Source organism: Heptranchias perlo, chromosome 13 (assembly GCF_035084215.1).
Source record: "Heptranchias perlo isolate sHepPer1 chromosome 13, sHepPer1.hap1, whole genome shotgun sequence".
Classification (NCBI taxonomy): Eukaryota; Metazoa; Chordata; class Chondrichthyes; order Hexanchiformes; family Hexanchidae; genus Heptranchias; species Heptranchias perlo.
The window spans coordinates 37,516,002-37,538,514 of NC_090337.1; the positions used below are offsets into that span (position 1 = coordinate 37,516,002).

The following is a 22,513-nucleotide window of genomic DNA, read 5'->3' on the forward strand; positions in this document are numbered from 1 at the left end:
CTCTTTCCTCTGTTACCTCTCCCTTCTGTATGTCTTCCAGTGTTTCATACAACTTGTGTCTCTCCGTATCCGTCACTATCTTTCTCTCTGTCCGTCTATATACCAGGCACACAATTTCCTCATTCTCTTGTGTTTTTTAGCCTTTCTCCTTTCTGATCCTTTACTCCTTTGATTCTCACTCTGTAGTTTGTTGTACACTCACTCTTTATGTTTAGCTTCACAACACCAGAGACCTGATTGTGCTTGGACAGGAGTGGAAATAAGAAAGAAAAAAGAAAGACTTGCATTAAGATAGTGCCTTTCATGACCTCATGGTGTCCCAAAGCGCTTTACAGCCGAGGAAGAACATTGGTTGGGTAGAGTTGGGTCCAGGAGAATGGAAAGACTAAGCAGGCTGGGACATCAATGTATGGCTGCATTCACAGAGAGGAAATTCAGGTAGGGATGATCAGAAAGACTAAGCAGGCAGGGACCTTAACTCATGAGCACACTCAGAGGGAAGGAGAGATTCAGGTCAGGCAGAGCAGAGGCAGACTGGGTTGAGAAACAAATTCATAATAGTGAAGATTGCTAAAAAATAATTTAAAAATAGAAAGCTGAAAATAAAGATGAAGTAAATATGTAGAAATATGAAGTAGAATAAAAAATAACAAATATGCACATAAAATAAAGATAAAATTAATGGCTGTCTGGTTCGTTGTCAGATTGAATGTTTGGATATGCTTAGTCTGTGTTGAAAGCACGATGAGGTGGTTTTTACTGACTAAACAGCAACATTGGAGACACTCTATAATTTACAGTATTACATTCTTACAGATACACCAACACAAAAGACAGGCAGTAAAATTGTTGAATACTTGTGCATCATGGTTGCAATATTACAAAGCTCCTATTGGTGACAGTGCTGAGATCAATAATCAATAGCTTGCCAACACTGATAAAAAAATCTGCAGTAAATTCCTTTTAAGTATATATTTAACTGAAATCAGTAAAATGATTGCAAATTTTTTTTGAAAGATAAAATGGAATTGTTGGAAAAATGTAGGGGATTATAGTATCAGTAAGTATTTAAACCAGGAAATTAATGGTGGGAAACATGGAGATGGCAAAAATGCTGAACAAATATTTTGTTTCAGTCTTTACAGTAGAGGACACTAAAAATATCCCAACACTGGACAAACAGGGGACTCTCGGGGGGGAGGAGCTAAATACGATTAAAATCACTCAGGAGATGGTACTCAGTAAAATAATGAGACTCAAAGCGGATAAATCCCCTGGACCTGATGGCTTCCATCCTAGGGTCTTGAGGGAAGTGGCAGTAGGGATTGTGGATGCTTTGGTGATAGTTTTCCAAAATTCCCTGGACTCAGGAGAGGTCCCGGCAGATTGGAAAACTGCTAATGTAACACCGTTATTTAAAAAGGGTAGTAGGCAGAAGGCTGGAAATTATAGGCCAGTTAGCTTAACATCTGTGGTGGGTAAAATTTTGGAGTCTATTATTAAGGAGACAGTAACGGAACATTTAGATAAGCATAATTTAATAGGACAAAGTCAGCATGGCTTTATGAAGAGGAAGTCATGTCTGACAAATTTGCTTGAGTTCTTTGAGGATATAACGTACAGGGTGGATAAAGGGGAACCAGTGGACATAGTGTATTTAGACTTCCAGAAGGCATTCGACAAGGTGCCACATAAAAGATTATTACTTAAGATAAAAAATCACGGGATTGGGGGTAATATTCTGGCACGGGTGGAGGATTGGTTATCGAACAGGAAGCAGAGAGTTGGGATAAATGGTTCATTTTCGGACTGGCAACCAGTAACCAGTGGTGTTCCACAGGGGTCGGTGCTGGGTCCCCAACTCTTTACAATCTATATTAACGATTTGGAGGAGGGGACCGAGCGCAACATATCAAAATTTGCAGATGATACAAAGATGGGAGGGAAAGTAGAGAGTGAGGAGGACATAAAAAACCTGCAGGGGGATATAGACAGGCTGGGTGAGTGGGCGGAGATTTGGCAGATGCAATATAGTATTGGAAAATGTGAGGTTGTGCACTTTGGCAGGAAAAATCAGAGAGCAAGTTATTTTCTTAATGGCGAGAGACTGGAAAGTACTGCAGTACAAAGGGATCTGGGGGTCCTAGTGCAAGAAAATCAAAAAGTTGGTATGCAGGTGCAGCAGGTGATCAAGAAAGCCAACGGAATGTTGGCTTTTATTGCTAGGGGGATAGAATATAAAAACAGGGAGGTATTGCTGCAGTTATATAGGGTATTGGTGAGACCGCACCTGGAATACTGCATACAGTTTTGGTCTCCATACTTAAGAAAAGACATACTTGCTCTCGAGGCAGTACAAAGAAGGTTCACTCGGTTAATCCCGGGGATGAGAGGGTGGACATATGAGGAGAGGTTGAGTAGATTGGGACTCTACTCATTGGAGTTCAGAAGAATGAGAGGCGATCTTATTGAAACATATAAGATTGTGAAGGGGCTTGATCGGGTGGATGCAGTAAGGATGTTCCCAAAGATGGGTGAAACTAGAACCAGGGGGCATAATCTTAGAATAAGGGGCTGCTCTTTCAAAACTGAGATGAGGAGAAACTTCTTCACTCAGAGGGTGGTAGGTCTGTGGAATTTGCTGCCCCAGGAAGCTGTGGAAGCTACATCATTAGATAAATTTAAAACAGAAATAGACAGTTTCCTAGAAGTAAAGGGAATTAGGGGTTATGGGGAGCGGGCAGGAAATTGGACATGAAGCAGAGTTCGGATCGGTCAATGCCCTGTGGGTGGCGCAGAGGGCCCAGGGGCTGTGTGGCCGGGTCCTGCTCCTACTTCTTGTGTTCTTTAGATTTGTGGTTGGGATCAGATCAGCCATGATCTTATTGAATGGCGGAGCAGGCTCGAGGGGCCGATTGGCCTACTCCTGCTCCAATTTCTTATGTTCTTATGTTCTAATAGTATGTTATGGAGAGAAACGAGTTTATAAAGAGAAACCAATATAAAATTTTATAACATGCCAGATACAAGGTAAACATAAACAGGTCCAGTTCAAAAAGCATTTGGAGCATTAGCTTGTCAAAATGCAATAATTATATGAAAAGATTGCTTTTGAGGATTTTACCGCCTACCTGCTGATGTTCTAGAGCTGCTAGTCGCTCTACAATATGTCCATTTTCTTTCTCTTGTTTCTGCAAGGCAGCAGTCAATGCACCCACTTCAAGCTGCATAAAAATGGTCAATCTTTCAATAAATACCAAAATAATTACCGTGTAGATGTTCATCTTTTTAAATAATTATCTAATCATTTAAATCCTTAATTTCATTTCCAGCAGAACTTAACCTCTCAACTGAACTGTAGCTTAAATCTTCAAAATCCTCGTAACTACTACATTTAAGATAAAATATGGCACAATACTAAAATATGCAATTTTCTGAGTTTTAACTATAAAAACATATTGTTGGCATGCCCTGGAAAGCTTAGCAACAAAGTCAAAGGTATAAAATTGATCAAGAAATTCAATGACCCAGGTGCTATTGCAAGATTTTTTTTAAAAATCTAATTTCCCATTTTGTTGCACTTCTCTCTACATAACCCATTTGATAAATTTGTGTTATTGCAAGATCTACTCAGGTTTCTTTCAGGAAAACATGTCGCGCACGACTCAATTTCCCTTTCAGATCAAACACCTTGGGCTCAATATTACCAGGGCGGCGGGGGGGTCTATTGGGCGCGTGGATAACGCGCCCGGTGAAATCAGTCTGCCCCACGCACAATCGCAGGTTGATTGGATCCACTTACCTGGTCTTCCGGGTTCCCCGCTGCTGAGCTGCGCGTCGGGTGGACTGCGCATGCGCACTAAGGTCTGTCAGCTGGAGGAGCTCGATTTAAAGGGGCAGTCCTCCACTGACTGATGCTGCAAGAAATAGGGAAAATTACAGCATGGAGCAGCCCAGGGGGAAGGCTGCTCCCAGGTTAATGATGCCTCACTCCAGGTATCATTGGATGGGGTGAGGAGGAGGGGGAGGACAGAGATCTTCCCCCCAGCGGGCGGGAGGAAGCGGCCTGCCTCTGCCACCAAGGCCTGGCTCGAGGTGGCAGAGGAGGTCACCTGCACCACCAACATATCGCCCACCTGCATACAGTGCAGGAGGCGCTGCAATGATCTAAGCAGGTCAGCCAAAGTGAATACACTTACTCATTCCCCTGCACTCCGTCTGCCGCATCACCACCCCCCACACCTCCTTCTGCACTGCCAACACTACTCTATCACATCACCCCTCACACCCACTCAAACCTCATCCTCATCTTACCTGCACTTACTCACCTCGCCAGTACTCATCCCGCCACTACCACTCAACCCAATCCTCATACAATCTCATACTCACCCCCTCATGCATCTCTTTCACGGTCAGCCTCACTCAACCTGCCACTACCTGTGCTGCAGCCACAGGGCATGCATCACATATGTGCAGTAGGCAGCGTAAGGCAAATGTGTCGTAAGCATGAAGGGGATGCACAAGGGTGTTTGAGGGTTTGTCATGGTTTTTACTTATATTTAATTTCTGAGCAACTCACATCACATATTATATTGGCACCACTAATGCCACGTCTTTGCGTATCTTGTCTGGTTTGTGCAATAATGCCCTTTCCTGAGGATCACAATGAAGAGTGGGTGTAGGTGTATTTGCAGGGCTCTTTTGTGCAGACGACTGAGAGACGTCGGCGATGTCCCCAGTGGCACCCTGGAAGGATGCGGAGGAGAAGTTGTTGAGGGCAGTGGTGACTTTGACAGCGACAGGTAAGAAGATGGTGCTCGGGCCAGCCGGGAGCAGCTCAGCATGAAGGAGGCTGCAGATGTGCACTGCTGCTCAGAGAGGTCCAGGAAGCTGAGCCTCGGTCTGTGGACCCTGTGGCGAGAGTAGTGCCCTCTGCGACGCATCTCTCTCTGCAGTTGCCCTTCCTCCTGCTGTGCAGGTGGATGTGTCACGGCACTGTGTTGTGGAGCTCCACGTGTCAGAGGTGGACGGCATGGCCGGCGAGGCTGGTGATGCTGTTCTCCCTCCGAGGAAGTCATGACTGCAGCTACGGCGGCCCCCATCCGGAAGATGTACATTTGAGGGGGTCTGCAAGGTAGGTACATGTGTCTGCACACCGGGGTAAGTGTGCAAGTTGGTGAATTTTATTGTTAGGAGGAGGGTGGTGGAAGCCAAACTTTATCCAAAGTGACAGAGTGGCCTCCTGCAATGAGTGAGGGTCTCCCCCCCAACCTGTCAAATGGACCTTTGCAGCTGCCACATGCTGATGGCTGCAACACGTCCATTTGAACTGGGAGTGTTTCCCCCAGTACGGGAAACAGTCCCAGTTGTTTGCAAAATCCCACCCCATGTAAAATATCTCCTTAATCAGGTCTCTAAACGACCTAAAATACCTAAATAAATACTTTTAAGTGGCACCCCGCCGGCTTTAATTGCCTGCAGGAGTCCCACATGTGGGGGCTGCGCGCGCACGTCAGCGCGTCTGTGGGAAACCCGGAAATGGGCAGGTTGGAGCCGGGCTCCCGACCCGCCCAGGGAATCCCCGATTTTCGGAGCCCCCCCCCCCGCCAGGAATGCACCCAATAGCGGGTGCTAATATCGAGCCCCTTAATTCAAAACTCTATTGCTCTTCAACTGGTGACAGTGCACTACACTTAACTCCCCACAAGAAAAGACGAGTGACAACTGAATGCTGCAGGTAGATAACCAGAAATAGGAAGGGCTTATTACCTTCAGCTGTCTGAAGAACTAACCAGTAATGCTGAAAGACTGATAATGAAATAGCTCACCAGCTCTACTCTAAGGTTTGCAAAACTCACTTCAGTTACAAATATTCAACTCCTAGTTTTGGTGATGACATTCGAGCGTAGTTTCAACTTTTAATGGAAATGAAAAATAGGGCGGTTTCTATAACGGCCGGCCAGGCAGCAAGTTGAAAATCTACCCCATGATCTACATTGGGACAAACAAAAGGCAAGAAAACTCAAGAGTGAAAATCCTCAAGGATGTTCTGTTCTACATGTCACCATCAGCAGTTTCAGTGCTTTACATCCACTCGGTGGTACTGTAGCCCTTTTTGAAGTATTTGACATAAAATCTATTTCTTGCTCCTGGACTATAATTTAAGCCATAAAGACTAGTAGACCTGATGAAGATGGACTAATCATGGCAAACTCCACCCTTTACAAAATCAAAGTTATTGAGCTGTCAGCCTTTTTAAAGGTTAGGTGGAATAGTACTAGAAGAGTTGCTGGTGTTCAAATCAGAGTTTCTGCTAGGATCAAGTGCTGCTGCAGCTGCATTTCAGCATTCAATGAGCTCACTGTACCATACTCTATGCAGTTAGCCATCACTTGCTGAACCAAGATTGCCAGAGCATACGTTAGCTTATCAGAATTCTACAGCATGTCTATTAGTGCCCCAGTACAGTTTTCTCCAATTCCTTCTGTACTCCTTGCAATCTGCATGATCAATTTTGAGAGGCATTGGCCAATAATAGTTCCCTCTGGCTGTATGAAGTTGTTTTACCACAAACAAAACAAAATAAAGTTAAAGTATAATTCTACACTCCCAGAGTGCCTGAACATATTTATTTTTACTCTCAGTGCGGCAATTTTTTCTATTTGCTAATATTAGCATGAGAATTGTCATGAGTATAAAGCAGGGAAATATCTTAAAAAGCTTCAAACACATTGAATTACTTTGGAATTCAGCAATTGTTGTTATATAGGTAAACATGGCAACCATTTTGCACACAGCACGATCCACAAACTGCAATTAGGTGAATGTTAATCTTTGTTTGGTGATGTTGGTTGAGGGAGGAATATTGGCCCTGATGTTCTTCAGATAGTGCCAATGGATCTTTAATGTCCACCTGAACAGGCAATGACAGGCACAGGCATGTGGGGCCGAATGGCTTCCTTCTGTGCTGTAAGATTTTATGACAGGGCCCTAATTTATGATCTCACCTAAAGGATGGCAACTCCCACAATATACTCTCAGCACCGTACAGGAACGCCACCAACTGAAAGAAAGTGAGATTTCCTCAGTGTGAATTTTAAAAAGGATAATTTTCTTCTGTGTCTTGTATGACTCTTTTTCATTCAGTTTAAGTGAGCTGGTTATATTTCCAAGTAGTAAGCTGCACTGTTGCTTGTCCTCCAAGTAAGCTGAACTTCCTTACAGGTTTTAAACAAAATCCTAACATTTATTTTGACTGCATCAAGAACCTCTACAAACTTTGAATCCTATTTTCAGAATGCCAGACAAAAGAAACTTTAGATTGAAGCAGTAATCTTCTACAAGTTCTCAAGCAGGTAATGCCTCACCATCTGACCTAAATTGTAACTTACTGCTACTGCTAAATGAAGCCAAATGAATGGATGCATTGTCAGGTTCCAGTAATTCAAGTGCTATTATAGTACATTTTCATTATAACTTTGTCCAATTTCCCAAAAAATCTCAGCACCATGCTCATCACTGTAGCATTCTTTGTTCCCAAAGGCAACCATAAAAAGATGGAGAGGGTCGAGTTTCCGCTTGTTACATCAGCGCAATCCAGACGAAATCAGCCAAACCAGCGCAAAAAAAATCGGGGAATTTAAACGTGAGTTACGCTCGAAGCCACTTATGAATGTGTTTTCCGCGATCATTTACGCTGGTTCAAGATTCAATTCACCAGGATCAGGCCCCGCCCACAAAACTGGCCAAGCCTCCAGGTCGAAATTGCGAGATTCCACTGAATGCATAGTTCGGGTAGGCTCTTCAAATTGCACTCATTTTCTTAGGCACACAGACTCTAGCAAGCACGTTTTAAACGTTTTTCATATCAAAAAATATTTAACTTACTAAGAAACTGACTAGTGTACACCAAGGAAATTATTAAATGGTTCAGTATAGGTTTTTTTTAATGTAACTTTCAGTGAATTTAAATGAGGTTACTCACAGGTGGAGGACTGGACACCCTTATTAAAAATACTTATTTTTGGTGATAATCCCATTTTCAGCTGTATTAATAAAACTGCACCAGGTTACCACTCTTAAATACATCAAGGAATACTTTTAACGGAAAGGAAAAAAAACCAATTACGTTGTATTACGCTGGTTCATGGATGATTTTACGTTTGTGATTATGCAAATTAATTTTAGCAGAAACTTGAACTGTAACCTGACCAGCACAATTTCATGCGCATTTTGGGTGCAGTTTCCCGATTATGCCCAAAGCAGAAAATCTATCCCGGGGTATTTAAAGACAAAAAAGATTGATACCAAGTAATCGATTACTACTGCACCTGGTTTTCAGACAGTTGTTTCTCAAATAGGTTCTTCTCCTCTGTAATTTTATCTATTGTTTTATTTGCCTGCCAGGAAAACAAAATAATTAATCTTTGGAAACTATAATATATAGGGCACATAAATTCTTGAAACAAAAAACATAAATTGAGGTTCTGGGCTGCAAGAGAGTGGGATTTCTCAGTTGTGAGCTACCCAACCAGATACAACTATTGCAAAGAATTAGCAAAATTTAAATTAACTTACCAAGCATATTGCCTACAAAGCAAAATTTACCCCAATTGGAATACATAAAACACATGGATCAAACCATTGTTAGGTATCTGAAACCAGGAGTCCCTTTAGGTTTCCGTGGATTCAAGAAGTGAGAGTGGAGAAAAACTTGGTGCAACAATGACGCCTGCTCCTACGTACTAATCAGGCTTATAAACGAGATAGCATACTGTTTTATTTCTGTTCTCAGGATGTGAATTGCTGATAAAGGTGCATTTATTGCACACCCCTGGCTGCCCTCAGAAGGTGGTGGTGGGCATTATTGTTGAACTGCTGCTTTCCTTGTGCTTATGGTGCTCCCACAAGGGAAGAGGGCTGCATTACTGCAAGTCCAGCAAGGATGCAGAGAGTGTGGCCATGGAGCGGGGCAACCAAGCAGGAAGTTATACCAACGAGGTGAGCGAGTGTGTTCGCAGGCAGGCTGGTCGGCATGCGATCGAGCCAGCAGTTACAGGCAGAAAGACCCATCGGCTGGGACGGCCAGCTAGCAAATGCTGGGGAAATGAGGCACTTCAGCAGTGGCAATACTGATACTAAACTAAATGTGCTGGCAAGCAATGCGGACTCAGGAATGGAACCCACGCTATTTCGCAAAAACGGGAGCATTGAGGGAACACGAAAACACGATTTCTGTGGGCGCCGAGGTGAGTACAATGAAACTACCTTTATTTACCTTTAGCAAGATTTCTGCCATTCTCCAATAAATGCACTGCAACAATGCCACCTTGTGGTGAATGTTAAGTATTGCAGTTATAATTGACAACGGTATTGGGGGTGAAATTAGACTTGGGCGGGGAGACGAAGCAGGTGGTATCGCACTTGCCACCCATTATACTTCCTGCCCGATATTCCGTTCCATTGGCTTCGTTACCATTTAGTTTGGTCAACAACTCTGAATGGTGTAATGTACAGGGAAACCTGTTTCATATTGAACTCTAGAAGCAGGATTTAAAACTTGTTTTCAATTGCTTAATTTTCTCAGGTATAATACAAATAGTTTTAAAATTAAAATCAAAAGTATAATGTTGATAAATTGTAACATGTCACTTTTAACAGCATCTACCACTATGAGAAGCTGCTTCTCTCTGCTCTGCTGTTGACACCAAATTTATGGCAAGATTTACCTGGTCCAGTAATCTCTCCTTTTCCTGTTTAATATGGTCACATTCATTAACAGCGGATATTAAGTCCTCTTTCAGGTGAGCAATTGCGGACTCAAGAAGCATCTTCTGTGCTGTTGCCTTTTTCTCCACTGTTTCAAATTTCTGCTGTATCTCAGCATGCTCTAATCTTAAAGCTTCACTAATGAGTTGTAATAAAAAGAAAAAGAAAAACATTTGCAGTGTACTTTTATAACACATAGCTGAACAATAAAAGAATATTTCTTCAAATTATACTGGTGGATCTATTGTGGCATGCATACAGATAAAGTAAGAGTACATAAAGTGTGCTCCTCACCCACCACTGCTAGATCAACAAATAAATCTGTGCTCCTCAGGCACCACAATGAAATAAATAAATTTGTGCACAATTTCCCAGCAACCCCCCAATACTGCCAGACTGCCTCTCCCAATGCACCTCTTCCAAGTCCTACTAGATAACAGAATCCGCCCATCCCAGATTGCAGGAACCCCCCTCAGTCCTCAAAAACCCCTAGATTGCATTTCCAGTGCTGCTGATCCCAAAACAACTCCAATGCTCCCGAGACCAACCTCCCCAATGCTACCAAATCCTAGGACTGTCCAAGTGTCCTCAAACCTCCCTCTCAAGTGTTCCTGGAACCCCAGGACTGTCTTCCCAGTGTTCCTTAAAATACTGCTGGACTCCGAGACTCTATCCCAATACTGCCAGTGTTGTGACTCACACATAAGAACAGGAGTAGGCATTTCAGCTCCTCGAGCCTATTCCGCCATTCAATTAGATCATGGCTGATCTGTATCTTAACTCCATCTACCCGCCTTGGTTCCATAACCCTTAATTCCCTTGATTAACAAAAGTCTATCAATCTCAGTTTTGAAATTTTCAATTGACCTAGCCTCAACAGCTTACACGACAGGAAGTGCATTGGGTAGGAAACGGAGCAAGGAGCGCGTGCCTCTTCTGGGCGCCAATATGGATAGATCAGCTTCCTCTTCTGTTCATTGGTAAAAGTGAGTGGCCAAGATGTTTCAAAAATGTTGGACACTTCTCCGGAGGTATCATATACTGTTTCAATCTGCAATCTTGGATGACTATGTTTTTTGAGGAGTACATTTGATCTCTGGACATCAAATTTCAAGCTCAGATAGAAATGTGTTAATCATCATGGATGACCGCCTTATGCATCCTGCAATTTCTGGCCTAACGAATGTGGAACTTGTCCATCTTCCAAAGAATACCACTTCTGAGCTTCAGCTGATGGACAATGGAGTTATCAAGCTTTTCAAGGGTCACAAATGGACATTTATGACTAGAAAAAACTAGCTGTTTACAAAGCCAAGACTAAATTCGCTTGGCTTTGTAAACAGCTGTTAACTGGATGCGATGAATTTTGTTGCCAACAGTTGTGACCGTGTGACTCAGAGCAACACAGTGGAGGATAGATAGAGATAGAGGATATAGTCAGGCTGGTGGCATGGGTGGACATGTGGCAGATGAAATTTAACGCAGAAAAATGCGAAGTGATATATTTCAATAGGAAGAACGAGGAGAGGCAATATAAACTAGAGGGCATAATTCTAAAAGGGGTACAGGAGCAGAGAGATGTGGAGGTATATGTGCACAAATCATTGAAGGTGGCAGGGCAGGTTGAGAAAGCGCTTAAAAAAGCATACGGGATCCTGGGCTTTATAAATAGAAGCATAGTGTACAAAAGTATGGAAGCCATGATGAACCTTTATAAAACACTGGTTAGGCCTCAGCTGGAGTATTGTGTTCAGTTCTGGGCACTGCACTTTAGGAAAGATATGAAGGCCTTAGAGAGGGTGCAGAAGAGATTTACTAGAATGATTCCAGGGATGAGGGACTTTAGTTACGTGGATAGACTGGAGAAGCTGGGGTTCTTCTCCTTGGAACAGAGACGGTTGCGAGGAGATTTGATAGAGGTATTCAAAATCATGAAGGGTCTAGACAGAGTAGATAGAGAGAAACTGTTCCCATTGGTGGAAGGGTCAAGAACCAGAGGACATAGATTTAAGGTAACTGGCAAAAGAACCAAAGATGAAAATCTTTTTTTACACAGCGAGTGGTTAGGATCTGGAATGCACTGCCCGAGGCAGTGGTGGAGGCAGATTCAATCATAGCCTTCAAAAGGGAACTGGAGAAGTAATTGAAAGTAAAAAATTTGCAAGGCTACGGGGATAGGGCAGGGGAGTGGGACTAGCTGGATTGCTCTTGCATAGAGCCAGCGCGGACTCGGTGGGCCGAATGGCCTCCTTCCATGCTGTGACCTTTCTACGATTTTATGATTATCAACTGCTTTTGCCATGCGGGAACAGTCAGTAAAGATGAGGAGAATTTGATGGAGTTCAAAGAAATTGATGCCGACCCTGGGCTGTTTAGGAGCAACTTCAGCAAGCAACACTGATCCCTGCTGATGTTCCTCGGTGTGCGTATATTGCAGTTGATGACTGTTTGATCACCCAAACCTCCACTGGAGCTTTGAATGGAATTGAGCTGGAAATAAATAATAGTTACAAGCACCACTGAACCTGAGAAGGTATTTACAGCAGACCTGAATTTGTAATATGCACCTTTCCCTTTTTTTCCTTCTTTGACGCCCTGTTTATTTTGAGGTTCATGGAAAGTCTCTCTGTAACATTTTTTAAAAAATCTTTGGGGCACCTCTTCCTTCTGTTTTTTGTCACATTTGTTCCCTTGCAACAGTGGATTCTCTTTTAACGGCAGAGATTCCACCAGTAGCCAGCCTTGCATAAGTAACGACACCTGTCCCAGAAAAATGCGTCAGGATCACAGTGGATTTAGGGTAGTGGCCAAAAGTCCTAGTCCGACTAACCTATGTGGGAAATCTACCCCGGAGGAAAATCCAGCCCCCTTACTTAGAAATGCATGTTATTATTTGAAAATTTACAACTAGTAAATATTTCTAAGTCCAGTGACTCCTATAATTATGTGGTGATAAATAATGAAAGTGGATTATGGTGCATCAGTTGGATCATGACTGGATAGATCAATGTCAAATCTAATACTCACTACTCATTTTTTAGCTGTTGCTTCTCATTTACTGCACTTTGTAGCTCTGCTGCAATATTTGCTCTTGCTGCATCCAGTAAAAGGTCTTGTTCTTGCAACTTTTCTTTCATTTTTTCCTGTTCAACCTTTTTTTGGAAGGGGGGATGGGTTGACAAAGAAACAGCACATCAATTTTCATTAGTGACCTATGACATTAAACAATAACTGAACCTCTAAAGAACATAATTCATACTGCAGAGAAAGAAACACAACATTCAACGTCTAGTTTTTAGTGTCAGACTACTTCCAGTCCAGTTGAACTTTTTTTTAAACATATAAAACCAAAAAAACTTAAGTATAGTGAATTTTAAAAATACAGAAAAATTTGCGGTCAGTCTGAACACAGACCAAACAAACTGAAACCATTTCTAGTCCTTCTTGATCTCTCTGCAGCTTTTGATACAGTCAACACACCATCCTCCACCATACGCCTCTCCTCCATTAACCAGCTTGGTGGAACTGCCTTGCTTGGTTCTACTTTTAACTATTCGATTGCAGCCAGACCATCTCTATCAATGAACCAATGGCTTCTCTTCCCAACCATGCACCGTCACCTTGGGAGTCCTTCGAGGACCCATCCTTGCCCACCCCCCACCCCCCAACCCTGCTCATCTAAATGCTGCCCCTTGGCAACATTATCCACAGATTTTGTGTCAGCTTTCACATATATGTTGATGAGACCCAGCTCTACCTTTCTTGACCTGTCTACTACCTCTGTGTTGCCAGACTGCTTATCCAATATTCAGTCTTAGATGAGCCGCAATTTCCTCTAGCTAAACATTGGGAAGACCGAAACCATCATCTTTGTCTCCCTGCCAAAAAACTCTGTACCCTCACCGCCAATTTCACCAATTCTCATCTCATTGTTTAAATTCTTCCATGGCCTCATCCCTCCCTATCTCTGGACCCTCTTCCAGTCCTACAACCTCTCCTCTCCAACACTCCACTCCTCTGACTCTGGCCTCTTGTGCTTCACCAATCCCTTTCCCCCACCACTGGCAGCTGTGCCTTCAGCACTTAGGCCTCACATCTGGAATTCCCTCCCTAAATCCCCCCACCTCCCTTTCTTCCTTAAAACCCACTTCCTTGACCAATCTTTTAGTTACCTCTCCTAATATCTCCTTCTTTGTCTCAGTGTTATTTTTTTCCTTGCACCTCTGTGCCTTGGGACATTTTTTACACTAAAGGTGCTATATAAATGCATGTTGTTGTTGTTGTAGAAATTGACCACACTACCAGGGATACCTTGAGCTAACATCACTGGTCTCTCATCTTGCTTGTCAGGAGACTGAGTTTTTACAAACTGGGCAATGTTGCAACAAGAAGTACACGAAACCTTAAACAGAAGAACCATAGAAGCTCATAGCACAGAAGGAGGTCACTCAGGCCATCATATTGTGCTAGCTCTTTGCTAGAACAATTTGAAACTAATCCTGCTGCCCCATGCTTTGCCTGTAGCCAGGTATCATCTTCTGCTTCAAATATTTATCCAAATTTCCCTTAAAATTCCAATAGTCCCTGCCTCAACCACTTCCTACGGCAAAGCAGCCCATACTCCACCAATCATCTTCAGAAAGATATTTCTCCTAATCTACCATCTCACTCTCAGTGACAATTACAAATTGATGACCCCTTTCCACTGACTCCCAAATCACAGGAAATAAAGTCTTTCCCGAATGAAAACTCTTCATAATTTTATAAACCTCTATTAAATCTGTTCTTAGCCTTTTCCACTCTAGTGGAAATAGTTCCAGTATCACAAGTTTCTCTTCATAACTAGTTTCCCTATCTCTGGCATCATCCTGATGAAGTTACACTTTAGGCTCTCTATGGCTTTAATTTCCTTTCTATAATAGAACATCAAACACTGCACATAGTACTCTAACCGTGGCCTAACTATTGCAGAATATAACTTCATCATTACTGCTTTACTCTTATACTTTACGCCTCTATTTATAAAACCCAAATTCATTATTTGAAGCAGAAGATGATACCTGGCTACGGGCAGAGCACGGGGCAGCAGGATTAGTTTCAAATTGTTCTAGCAAAGAGCTAGCACAATATGATGGCTTGAGTGACCACCTTCTGTGCTATGAGCTTATTGCACTTGCACTTTCAGGGAATTGTGTATTTGGTTCTTAGGCCTCTCTCTTCATCCATAGCATCTTTCTAAAGACTGAATGCTCCCATTCCTTGTTTTTCCTTCCAAAATGTACAACTCTCCACTTCTCCACATTAAATTGCATCTGCCACCTGTCTGCCTATTCTGAGAATCTGTCAATATCTTCATGAAGTCTTCTACAGCCCTTCTTGCTATTTGCCAAACTTCCTTTTGTGTTTTATCAGCAAATTTTGATATTATGCTCTATATATATATATATATGTATGTATGTACATATACACACACAAAAATAGACACAGCACTGACTCCTGACTACACCACTTTCAACCCTTCTCCAATCCGAATAATACCCATCAACCCTAACCCACTGTTTCCTCTCCAAACAACTTTATATCCTTGCTGTTAAATTTTTTCTCAAATGCCTAAACTTTTATAACAAGCCTCCCATGAGATGCCTTAACAAATTCTTTCTGAAAATCCATGTACACACCTACTGCATTCCCTTTATCTATCCAATTGTCCATTTCTTCAAAAACTCTACTCTATTAATTTTTTTCAAACTTCAGATAAAATATTTTTGTAACATATGAACTTAAACATACAATTAAAAAAAAGAAACAAAAGTTAGCACAAAGTAATAATGATAGAGCAGTAAGCCTAGAATCTGACCAAACACTGATTCTATAACATCAAACCTTTAGGGATGCTTGGTGTTCTGTTATAAGTTTAGCATTCTCAACGGAAATAGAGCGCAATGTGCCACTTAGTTCAGTACACTGCGTGTCTAGCTGGTCATTCAAAGCCTGAGAGAAGAAAGACAAAAACCATAAAATCTTCAAATATACTAATTTATGTTGCATTTACAGAATAAAATTGAGAATAGCATATCTATTTTTAAATGATCCCAGTAGAAAATGTACTCATAGAAAACAAATAAGAATTTCTATTACAAATCACTCTAACCTGCACTTTTTCTGCCACATCCTTCAGTGATGCAATCTCACTACGAAAATTGGCATTTTCCTCCTGTTGTTTGTTCAACATCAGTTGTGTTTTCTGAAGAGACAAGTGTGTATCAGAATATTGATGACTGAGATAAAAATCATGAACAAGTAAACATAAAAATTATATATTTTTGCAAACTTGCCTTGCCTTCATCAGCCATCTGAGATATAATGGACTCTTTAGCATCTAGAAATTGTAAAGGGCACAATATCAAGTCGATCCACAAAATACTAAAAGGTCTAAAACTTCTCCATTGAATTTTTTATGTTCCAGCTTTATCACCAGTGATATGCTGCCGCACCTCAGTAGCATGGCCTTTCACTAAGGTTCAATACACTATAACTCTGCCCATCTGAAACTGCAGCAGCATCTGGGATACAATCGAGAAAGGTTTGTCCCAGACTGTTGGCAATGTGTGCAGTGGCTTTTTAAAAAAAAATCTCTTAAGTTCCAAAGCCATTCTGATACTTCCATAAAGTTTCCATCTCTGAGCTATACAGACCAGAATGTCCACGGTTTGAACCCCAATCCATGATTCCAATCTAGGAAGCTGCAAAAGTACTACATGTGGCCACTGCCCCATCTTAGGATGGGCAAATCATCCAAGGTTCCCACTCCTGGCCGCTATAAAGACCTTTACTGGAAATGCGCTGGATTGACATCAGCTGAGAAAAGAATTGGGTTTGGCTGTGATGTCCTTCACATTGGATGGCCCAATAGTGCTCATTGTCACTTGGCAATAATAGTCATTTGGCACCAGAGGTGAACTGCTGTCCATGAACCGTACCCCAGTGAGGGAGTCAATGCTTTCTGGAGAGGAGAGTAGAGGAAGAAATTGTGTGATGATATTTCATAAAAATAAAATGGCATTAGGGTAGTGTAGCGGTTATGTTACTGGACTAGTAATCCAGAGGACAAAAGCAATGTACTGTGGCTGCTGGAAATCTAAAATAAAAACAGAAAATACTGCAAAGACTCAGCAGGTCAGGCAGCATCTGTGGAGAGAGAAACAGATGAAAGGTTATTGACCTGAGATGTTAATTCTGTTTCTCTCTCCACAGATGCTGCCTTACCTGCTGAGTGTTTCCAGCATTTTCTGTTTTTATTTTAGTAATCCAGAAGCCTGGATTAATAATCCAGAGAACGTGAGTTCAAATCCCACCACATCAGTTTCAGAATTTGAATTCAGTTTTAAAATTCTGGAAATAAAAAGCTGTTATCAATAAAAAGTGATCATGAAGCTGTTGGATTGTCATAAAAACCCAACTGGTTCACTAATGTCTATTAGGGAAGGAAACCGGCCATTCTTACCCGGTCTGGCCTATATGTGACTCCAGTCCCACACCAAAATAGTTGGTTCTTAACTGCCCTCTGAAGTGACCTCGCAAGCCACTCAGTTGCATCACCACCACCATCTTCTCAACTAAAGATGGGCAATAAATTCTGGCCTTACCAGCAATACCTACTTCTCGAGAATGAAAAAAAATTATATATTTATCCAAAGCGTTAGCATGAGAGAAATTTAGCATAATTTTGAATAATTACATACATAGTATACAGCAGCAAAAGATACCACACCCTTGTATCATGCAAAATGGTGCTTAATGTGAACTGTTGCAGAACTTACTGAATAACAATGATTTCATATGCAGCAGCACTCAACACACTCTGGAACACACAAATTAGAACCTAAATTCGGTTTAAATGTATCTTGCTAACTGACAGAAAATATGTAGATATAGGTATTTTTGTTTCAACAGGTAAATGGCATTAAAGACAGCTAGCACTGGAGCACTACATTCAGCCTGTATAAACCAGCAGATACTGCAAAACAGAGGTCAGATTTCACGATTTTATCCAAAAATGCAGTTGCCTTCTCTCTTTCGTGCTTAGCGACACGAGACAACCCATTTCTTCCAATGCTGTATATCCAGCAGAATGTGATCTGGGTTTTTCTATAACAAACTCCCTTTTTATGTGGGCAGGTCATTCGTCTGACTCACAACGCTCTACCATGGTAGGTGCAATGGGGGTCACCACACTGCTCCCATCAGACACAATTACCCCGCTGGGTGTCAACCCAGTATTCAGAGACTAGGGGTTCAATTTTGAAATGGTGGCGGGTTGGCGGCAGGGGTGAGGTGAAGGTGCGCATGGCAAACCCGAATAAACATGACAGGCTGGCTGCCTTCAGGAGCTGCAACCCGAGAGGGAGGTGGGGGGGGCGAAGAGAAAGAGAGAGTGCGGGACGTCATCCGGCACTGGAACAGAAGATCGGGTGTTGGAAGAGTGGAAGATTGGGGGGAGGGATAGGGGAAGATCTGGGGGTTGGAGAGAGGGGTGAAGAGGAGGAGATCGGGAGGACATCGGGGGGGGGGGGGGGGGGTGAAGAGGGGAGATCGGAGAGGGAGACATCGGACATAGGAGCAGGGTGGAAAGGTAGGATGATTTTGTGTTTTAACTTCGTGCAATGCTTTTTTATTTAATTTATTTTGTTTCTTTTTGCCTGATCCAGGCATGAATCAGAAGCCGTGGGATAGCTGCCTAGGTAAGTTAAAAATCGTTCCAACTACCAAATATGTCACAAGTAAAGTGCCTTAAGTACCTCAATGAGGCACATTTGGTTCCGAACCCAACAGGATTTCCCCGATTTTCGGAGCACCCCCACCCCCAAAGCACCCGCAATTTCCCGGGAAAATCGAGCCCCAGATCTCTCATCTCTGCTCACCAGGACTGTCTAGAATGGAGCTAGAACCCATAACCTTCTGACTCAGAGGTGGGAATGCTACCACTGGGCCAAGGCTCATTCCCCCCCAAAATGCAGTACTAATACCATTCTGCCGTGAATAAAGAACTTACATTCATAGAGCACCTTATCACATCCCCAGGACATCCCAAAACATGTCACAACCAATATTTTTGAAGTGCAGTCACTGTTGTTATGTAGGCAAACACAGCAGCCAATTTACACACATAATTAATGCTGCCAAAAAAAACTAAGAACCCAAATGCATAATGTTAGATGAGTTTCAATACCTGATTCTATTTTTAGCTGTTTGTGCATTTTCTCTAAATCACTTGTTTTCTGCTGCTCTTGCTGCAGTCTCTCCTGAGTTATCTGCCCATCCTTTCTGAGTGTGAGGCTGTCCTGCTGTAGCACCTTGACCTAAGTGAGGAATTTTTGAAATCTTTAACCAAATGTCTATCATATATTAAAAATAATGAAGGTAATTTTCAACTTTGTTGCCTGGGCAGTAATCTGGGGGAGCGGATCGCCTTCCTGTTATAGAACCTGTCCAATTTTTGTTCCATTGAAATAAATAGAATGAATATCAGGTAAGTGCTATAGTGGGCAGGTGATCCTCTCCACCAGGTTACCGCCCAGGCAGCAAAGTTAAATTGTCATAACACTCTGATGGCATTGCACTTGGAGGTGTCACTGTGAGTGTCACGTTATGTGACTCAAAGTACAGCGGGCTTCAACTAAACTTACAATGAAAGCCCTACTATACTCCCTTATTGCCCGGCAGTCCAATCTCGGTTTGTAAAATTCTCAGTGCACCCTCATGGCAAACAACATGTGGAACTCTGCACAAACACTGTCTCAGTCAATCTCCAAAAAAAATAACCTCCACAATGGCCTCTTTAACAGTGGTGGACCTGAAGCAATGATCGTAAGTACTGAGAACCGTAAGATGTGCAACACAACTTAAGTTATGCAGAAGTGGCATAGCCAAAATCTAATAATATTTTGCCCAGCTCTTGAGAAGCTAAGCTGAAATGGCTTCTGTACCCTAATCATTCTCAATCACTTTATTAAACTCCCCCAATGGAGCCAACGATCTTGAGCAGGAAGCATTCACCATAAGCATGGCCCATGACAACATGGAACTTCTCTGTACAGAAAGCCTCATCATTAGTTCCTCTAAACAAAGCCTACTGAAAAACAACTTGCCCCAGCCACATGGGAGGAATTGGGCACCAACATCTCCCCCCAGCTTGGAGGATATTGGGCAGCCCAGCGCTGCTGTAAACAAATTTGGCTTTCCAATCTCTCCCATTAGGAACAATACAACTGCCCCCCTCCACCACCACCCTGGGAACAAACTCGGCTTTCCCTCTCCCAAAGAGAACAAAGTCAGAATTTCCCCCATCCCCACTGTGAAGAAACTCAGAGCAATTGTCCTGTATTTGGTCTTGAATCCCCGTGTGGAACACCACGGGAGATCAACTAGCATATTATTATTAATAAACTTGCATACAGCATGCGCTTCTGACAAATCTTAAGTCCTGTGTCATAATTTTGAGTCACACTTTTTATATCAACATTTACAACAATGTAACTTGCATTAATATTGCACCTTTGATATAGAAAAGCATTCCAGGGCACTTTACAGAGATATAAGGAAAATGGTTGCCAGATCAAAGGTGAGATTAGGAGCAGTGACCATAAGCTGGCTCAAAGAGGTGGGATTTAAAGAGGGTCTGAAAGAAGGTAGAGGAAATAGAGAGGTTTAGGAAGGGAATTCCAGAGAGCGAGACGTAGGCAGCGGAAGGCATGACCACCAATGGTAGGACAAAAGGGGAGAGGGAATGCACAAGAGGCCAGAGTCTGACAAATGGGGAAAATGGGAGAGGGGTCTAGGGTTGAAAAGAGAGAGAGGGAGAGGGGATCAGGGTAGGATCAGGAGGTTTGATTAATGGGCAAGGGGAAGAGGGAAGAGATCCATAAACTCCTTGCACGTTGTTAGAGCCGAGGGTGGAGGGGCAAAGGGAGAGGTATTTAATGGTGCAGCTGGGTGTGAAGAAAAGGAATGTGGGGTTACCTTTGCCCTCCAGGATGATCCTAGAGTAGTGAGCCATTTTTAAAAGAGGAAATGGAGGCCAGGTAGAGCTTGATGTGGTGAAGTCAGGTCAGGTAGCAGACAATTCCAGTGAAGGGCAGAATAGGCTTCTGAATTACAAAAAATAAATTCCCTTAAGGACTTATCCACAATTTTGGGTAAAGCCCTTGTTATTTAAACTGAAAAGGTGGGGGGCAGGGGAATCAGTGAAAAAAAAAGGAATACAAAACCAAAAACAGGCTCACCCCAAAAAACAATAAACTAATTTTATCAACAGATCACAATGCCTTTAAACTTATAGAAAACTCTGCACCTGCTTTCTTTCAACCTCCACTACTTTCTCCATATCCTGCACACGTTGTAGCAAATGAATGTGGGATTCTTCCAGAGCTTTTCGGAGACTCACTTCCTGGACCAACTCCTCCTTCATCTGAAAAACAGTTTATACATGTTATCAACAGACAACACATTTTAATTTGGTAATATGCATTTGTCACTCTCCCAGCTGAGGGGGTCTAGATCTCTGAAAGCTGGTATAAGGAAAATGCAGATTGTAGGCCTGAGCTACTTCCTTCACATCCCCTACCACTTCACCTCACTCCTTTCCCCCAAATCCCTTGCATAATTTAGCATACCACTTATCCTTGCAACCCACCCCTCACAAACCCAAACTTTCCACCACCCCCTTGCTCCTATTGCATGCTTTACTCCTTTTCCTTTGCACTTCTCATGCCCTGCAACCTCCCTAACATCTTTCCTGGTGCTCAGTTCTCCACTGCCTTGTCATTCACTACGCATTTTGTACCTAATCATCCGTTGACTAAGGTTCCCCTCCCCCCTGTCCTCTGATCCCCTGCTCATCTCGATCCTGCATCCCCTCACTTCTTTTCCCATTACCTATCCCCTCAGCCTTGATTCCCCTCCCCTGACTTAATTTCCTCTATCAATTAGTCCTCATTCCCTGATCCATTCCATCAACCTATATCCTATCCCCATCATCTTCAACCCTGGATCTCCCTCAGCCCCCAACCTCTTCCCTCCACCAGCCTTAATTTACATCCCCATTCCCTTATCCTATCAGTCTCATCCCAAACCCCACTGCCCTATCCCTCTCCCTCCCACCAGCCTAATCCAAAAGTCCAATCGCCAACCAGTTTCCTCTTCTTCACCGGTTTCTCAACAATTTGTTCCTTAAAACACTATAAATAGAATATAGCTCTGTGTTGGAATAATCTCTGTAAGGATAATGTGGACAGGAAGTGCATGCAAGATGTACTTGTATGGTTTTTTACTCCGAAGCTCTCTGCCATCTTAAATAATCCCTCATAAGAGATAAATGAAATTATTCCACGAGTCCCATCTCAGGAACTAGGATGGGCTGCTACCTCACTTGCCTAACATAATTTTTTTTTAAAGCCTAAAATTAAAAATTAAGACATTGTACTAGACTCAAATAATAACAACACAGTAATTTTGTGCAAATGCTACAGGTTTTGTTTTATTTTTGAAAAACATCGGGGGCAATTTTGAACAGCCAGTACCCACTTTAAAAGGCTTCCAGCTGTTACAAATGGGGGGGAAACAACAGCCGCCCCTGGGACATCCAAGGCTCACCTAACAAGCCTAGAAGCAGGAGAATGCTTGCATATGCAAATCGGGTCCTACGTCAGTTGTAGGACCCTGTTTACAATTTTCAAGTACAAGTGGG

The 22,513-nt window shown here is 42.6% G+C and overlaps 1 protein-coding gene across 1 annotated transcript in view; it reads right to left on the reverse strand.

Annotated features, from left to right (window-relative positions):
• ccdc150 (coiled-coil domain containing 150) overlaps window positions 1-22,513 on the reverse strand; it is a 92,293-nt gene that overhangs the window by 57,904 nt on the left and 11,876 nt on the right. The window contains exons 5-13 of the mRNA XM_067995338.1: window positions 21,119-21,235; window positions 18,998-19,127; window positions 16,104-16,147; window positions 15,920-16,012; window positions 15,652-15,759; window positions 12,796-12,920; window positions 9,729-9,906; window positions 8,331-8,399; window positions 3,132-3,224 (exon numbers count right to left, since the gene is read on the reverse strand). Of these exons, the coding sequence (XP_067851439.1) occupies window positions 3,132-3,224; window positions 8,331-8,399; window positions 9,729-9,906; window positions 12,796-12,920; window positions 15,652-15,759; window positions 15,920-16,012; window positions 16,104-16,147; window positions 18,998-19,127; window positions 21,119-21,235 (957 nt within the window). The remainder of the gene's footprint in view (window positions 1-3,131; window positions 3,225-8,330; window positions 8,400-9,728; window positions 9,907-12,795; window positions 12,921-15,651; window positions 15,760-15,919; window positions 16,013-16,103; window positions 16,148-18,997; window positions 19,128-21,118; window positions 21,236-22,513) is intronic.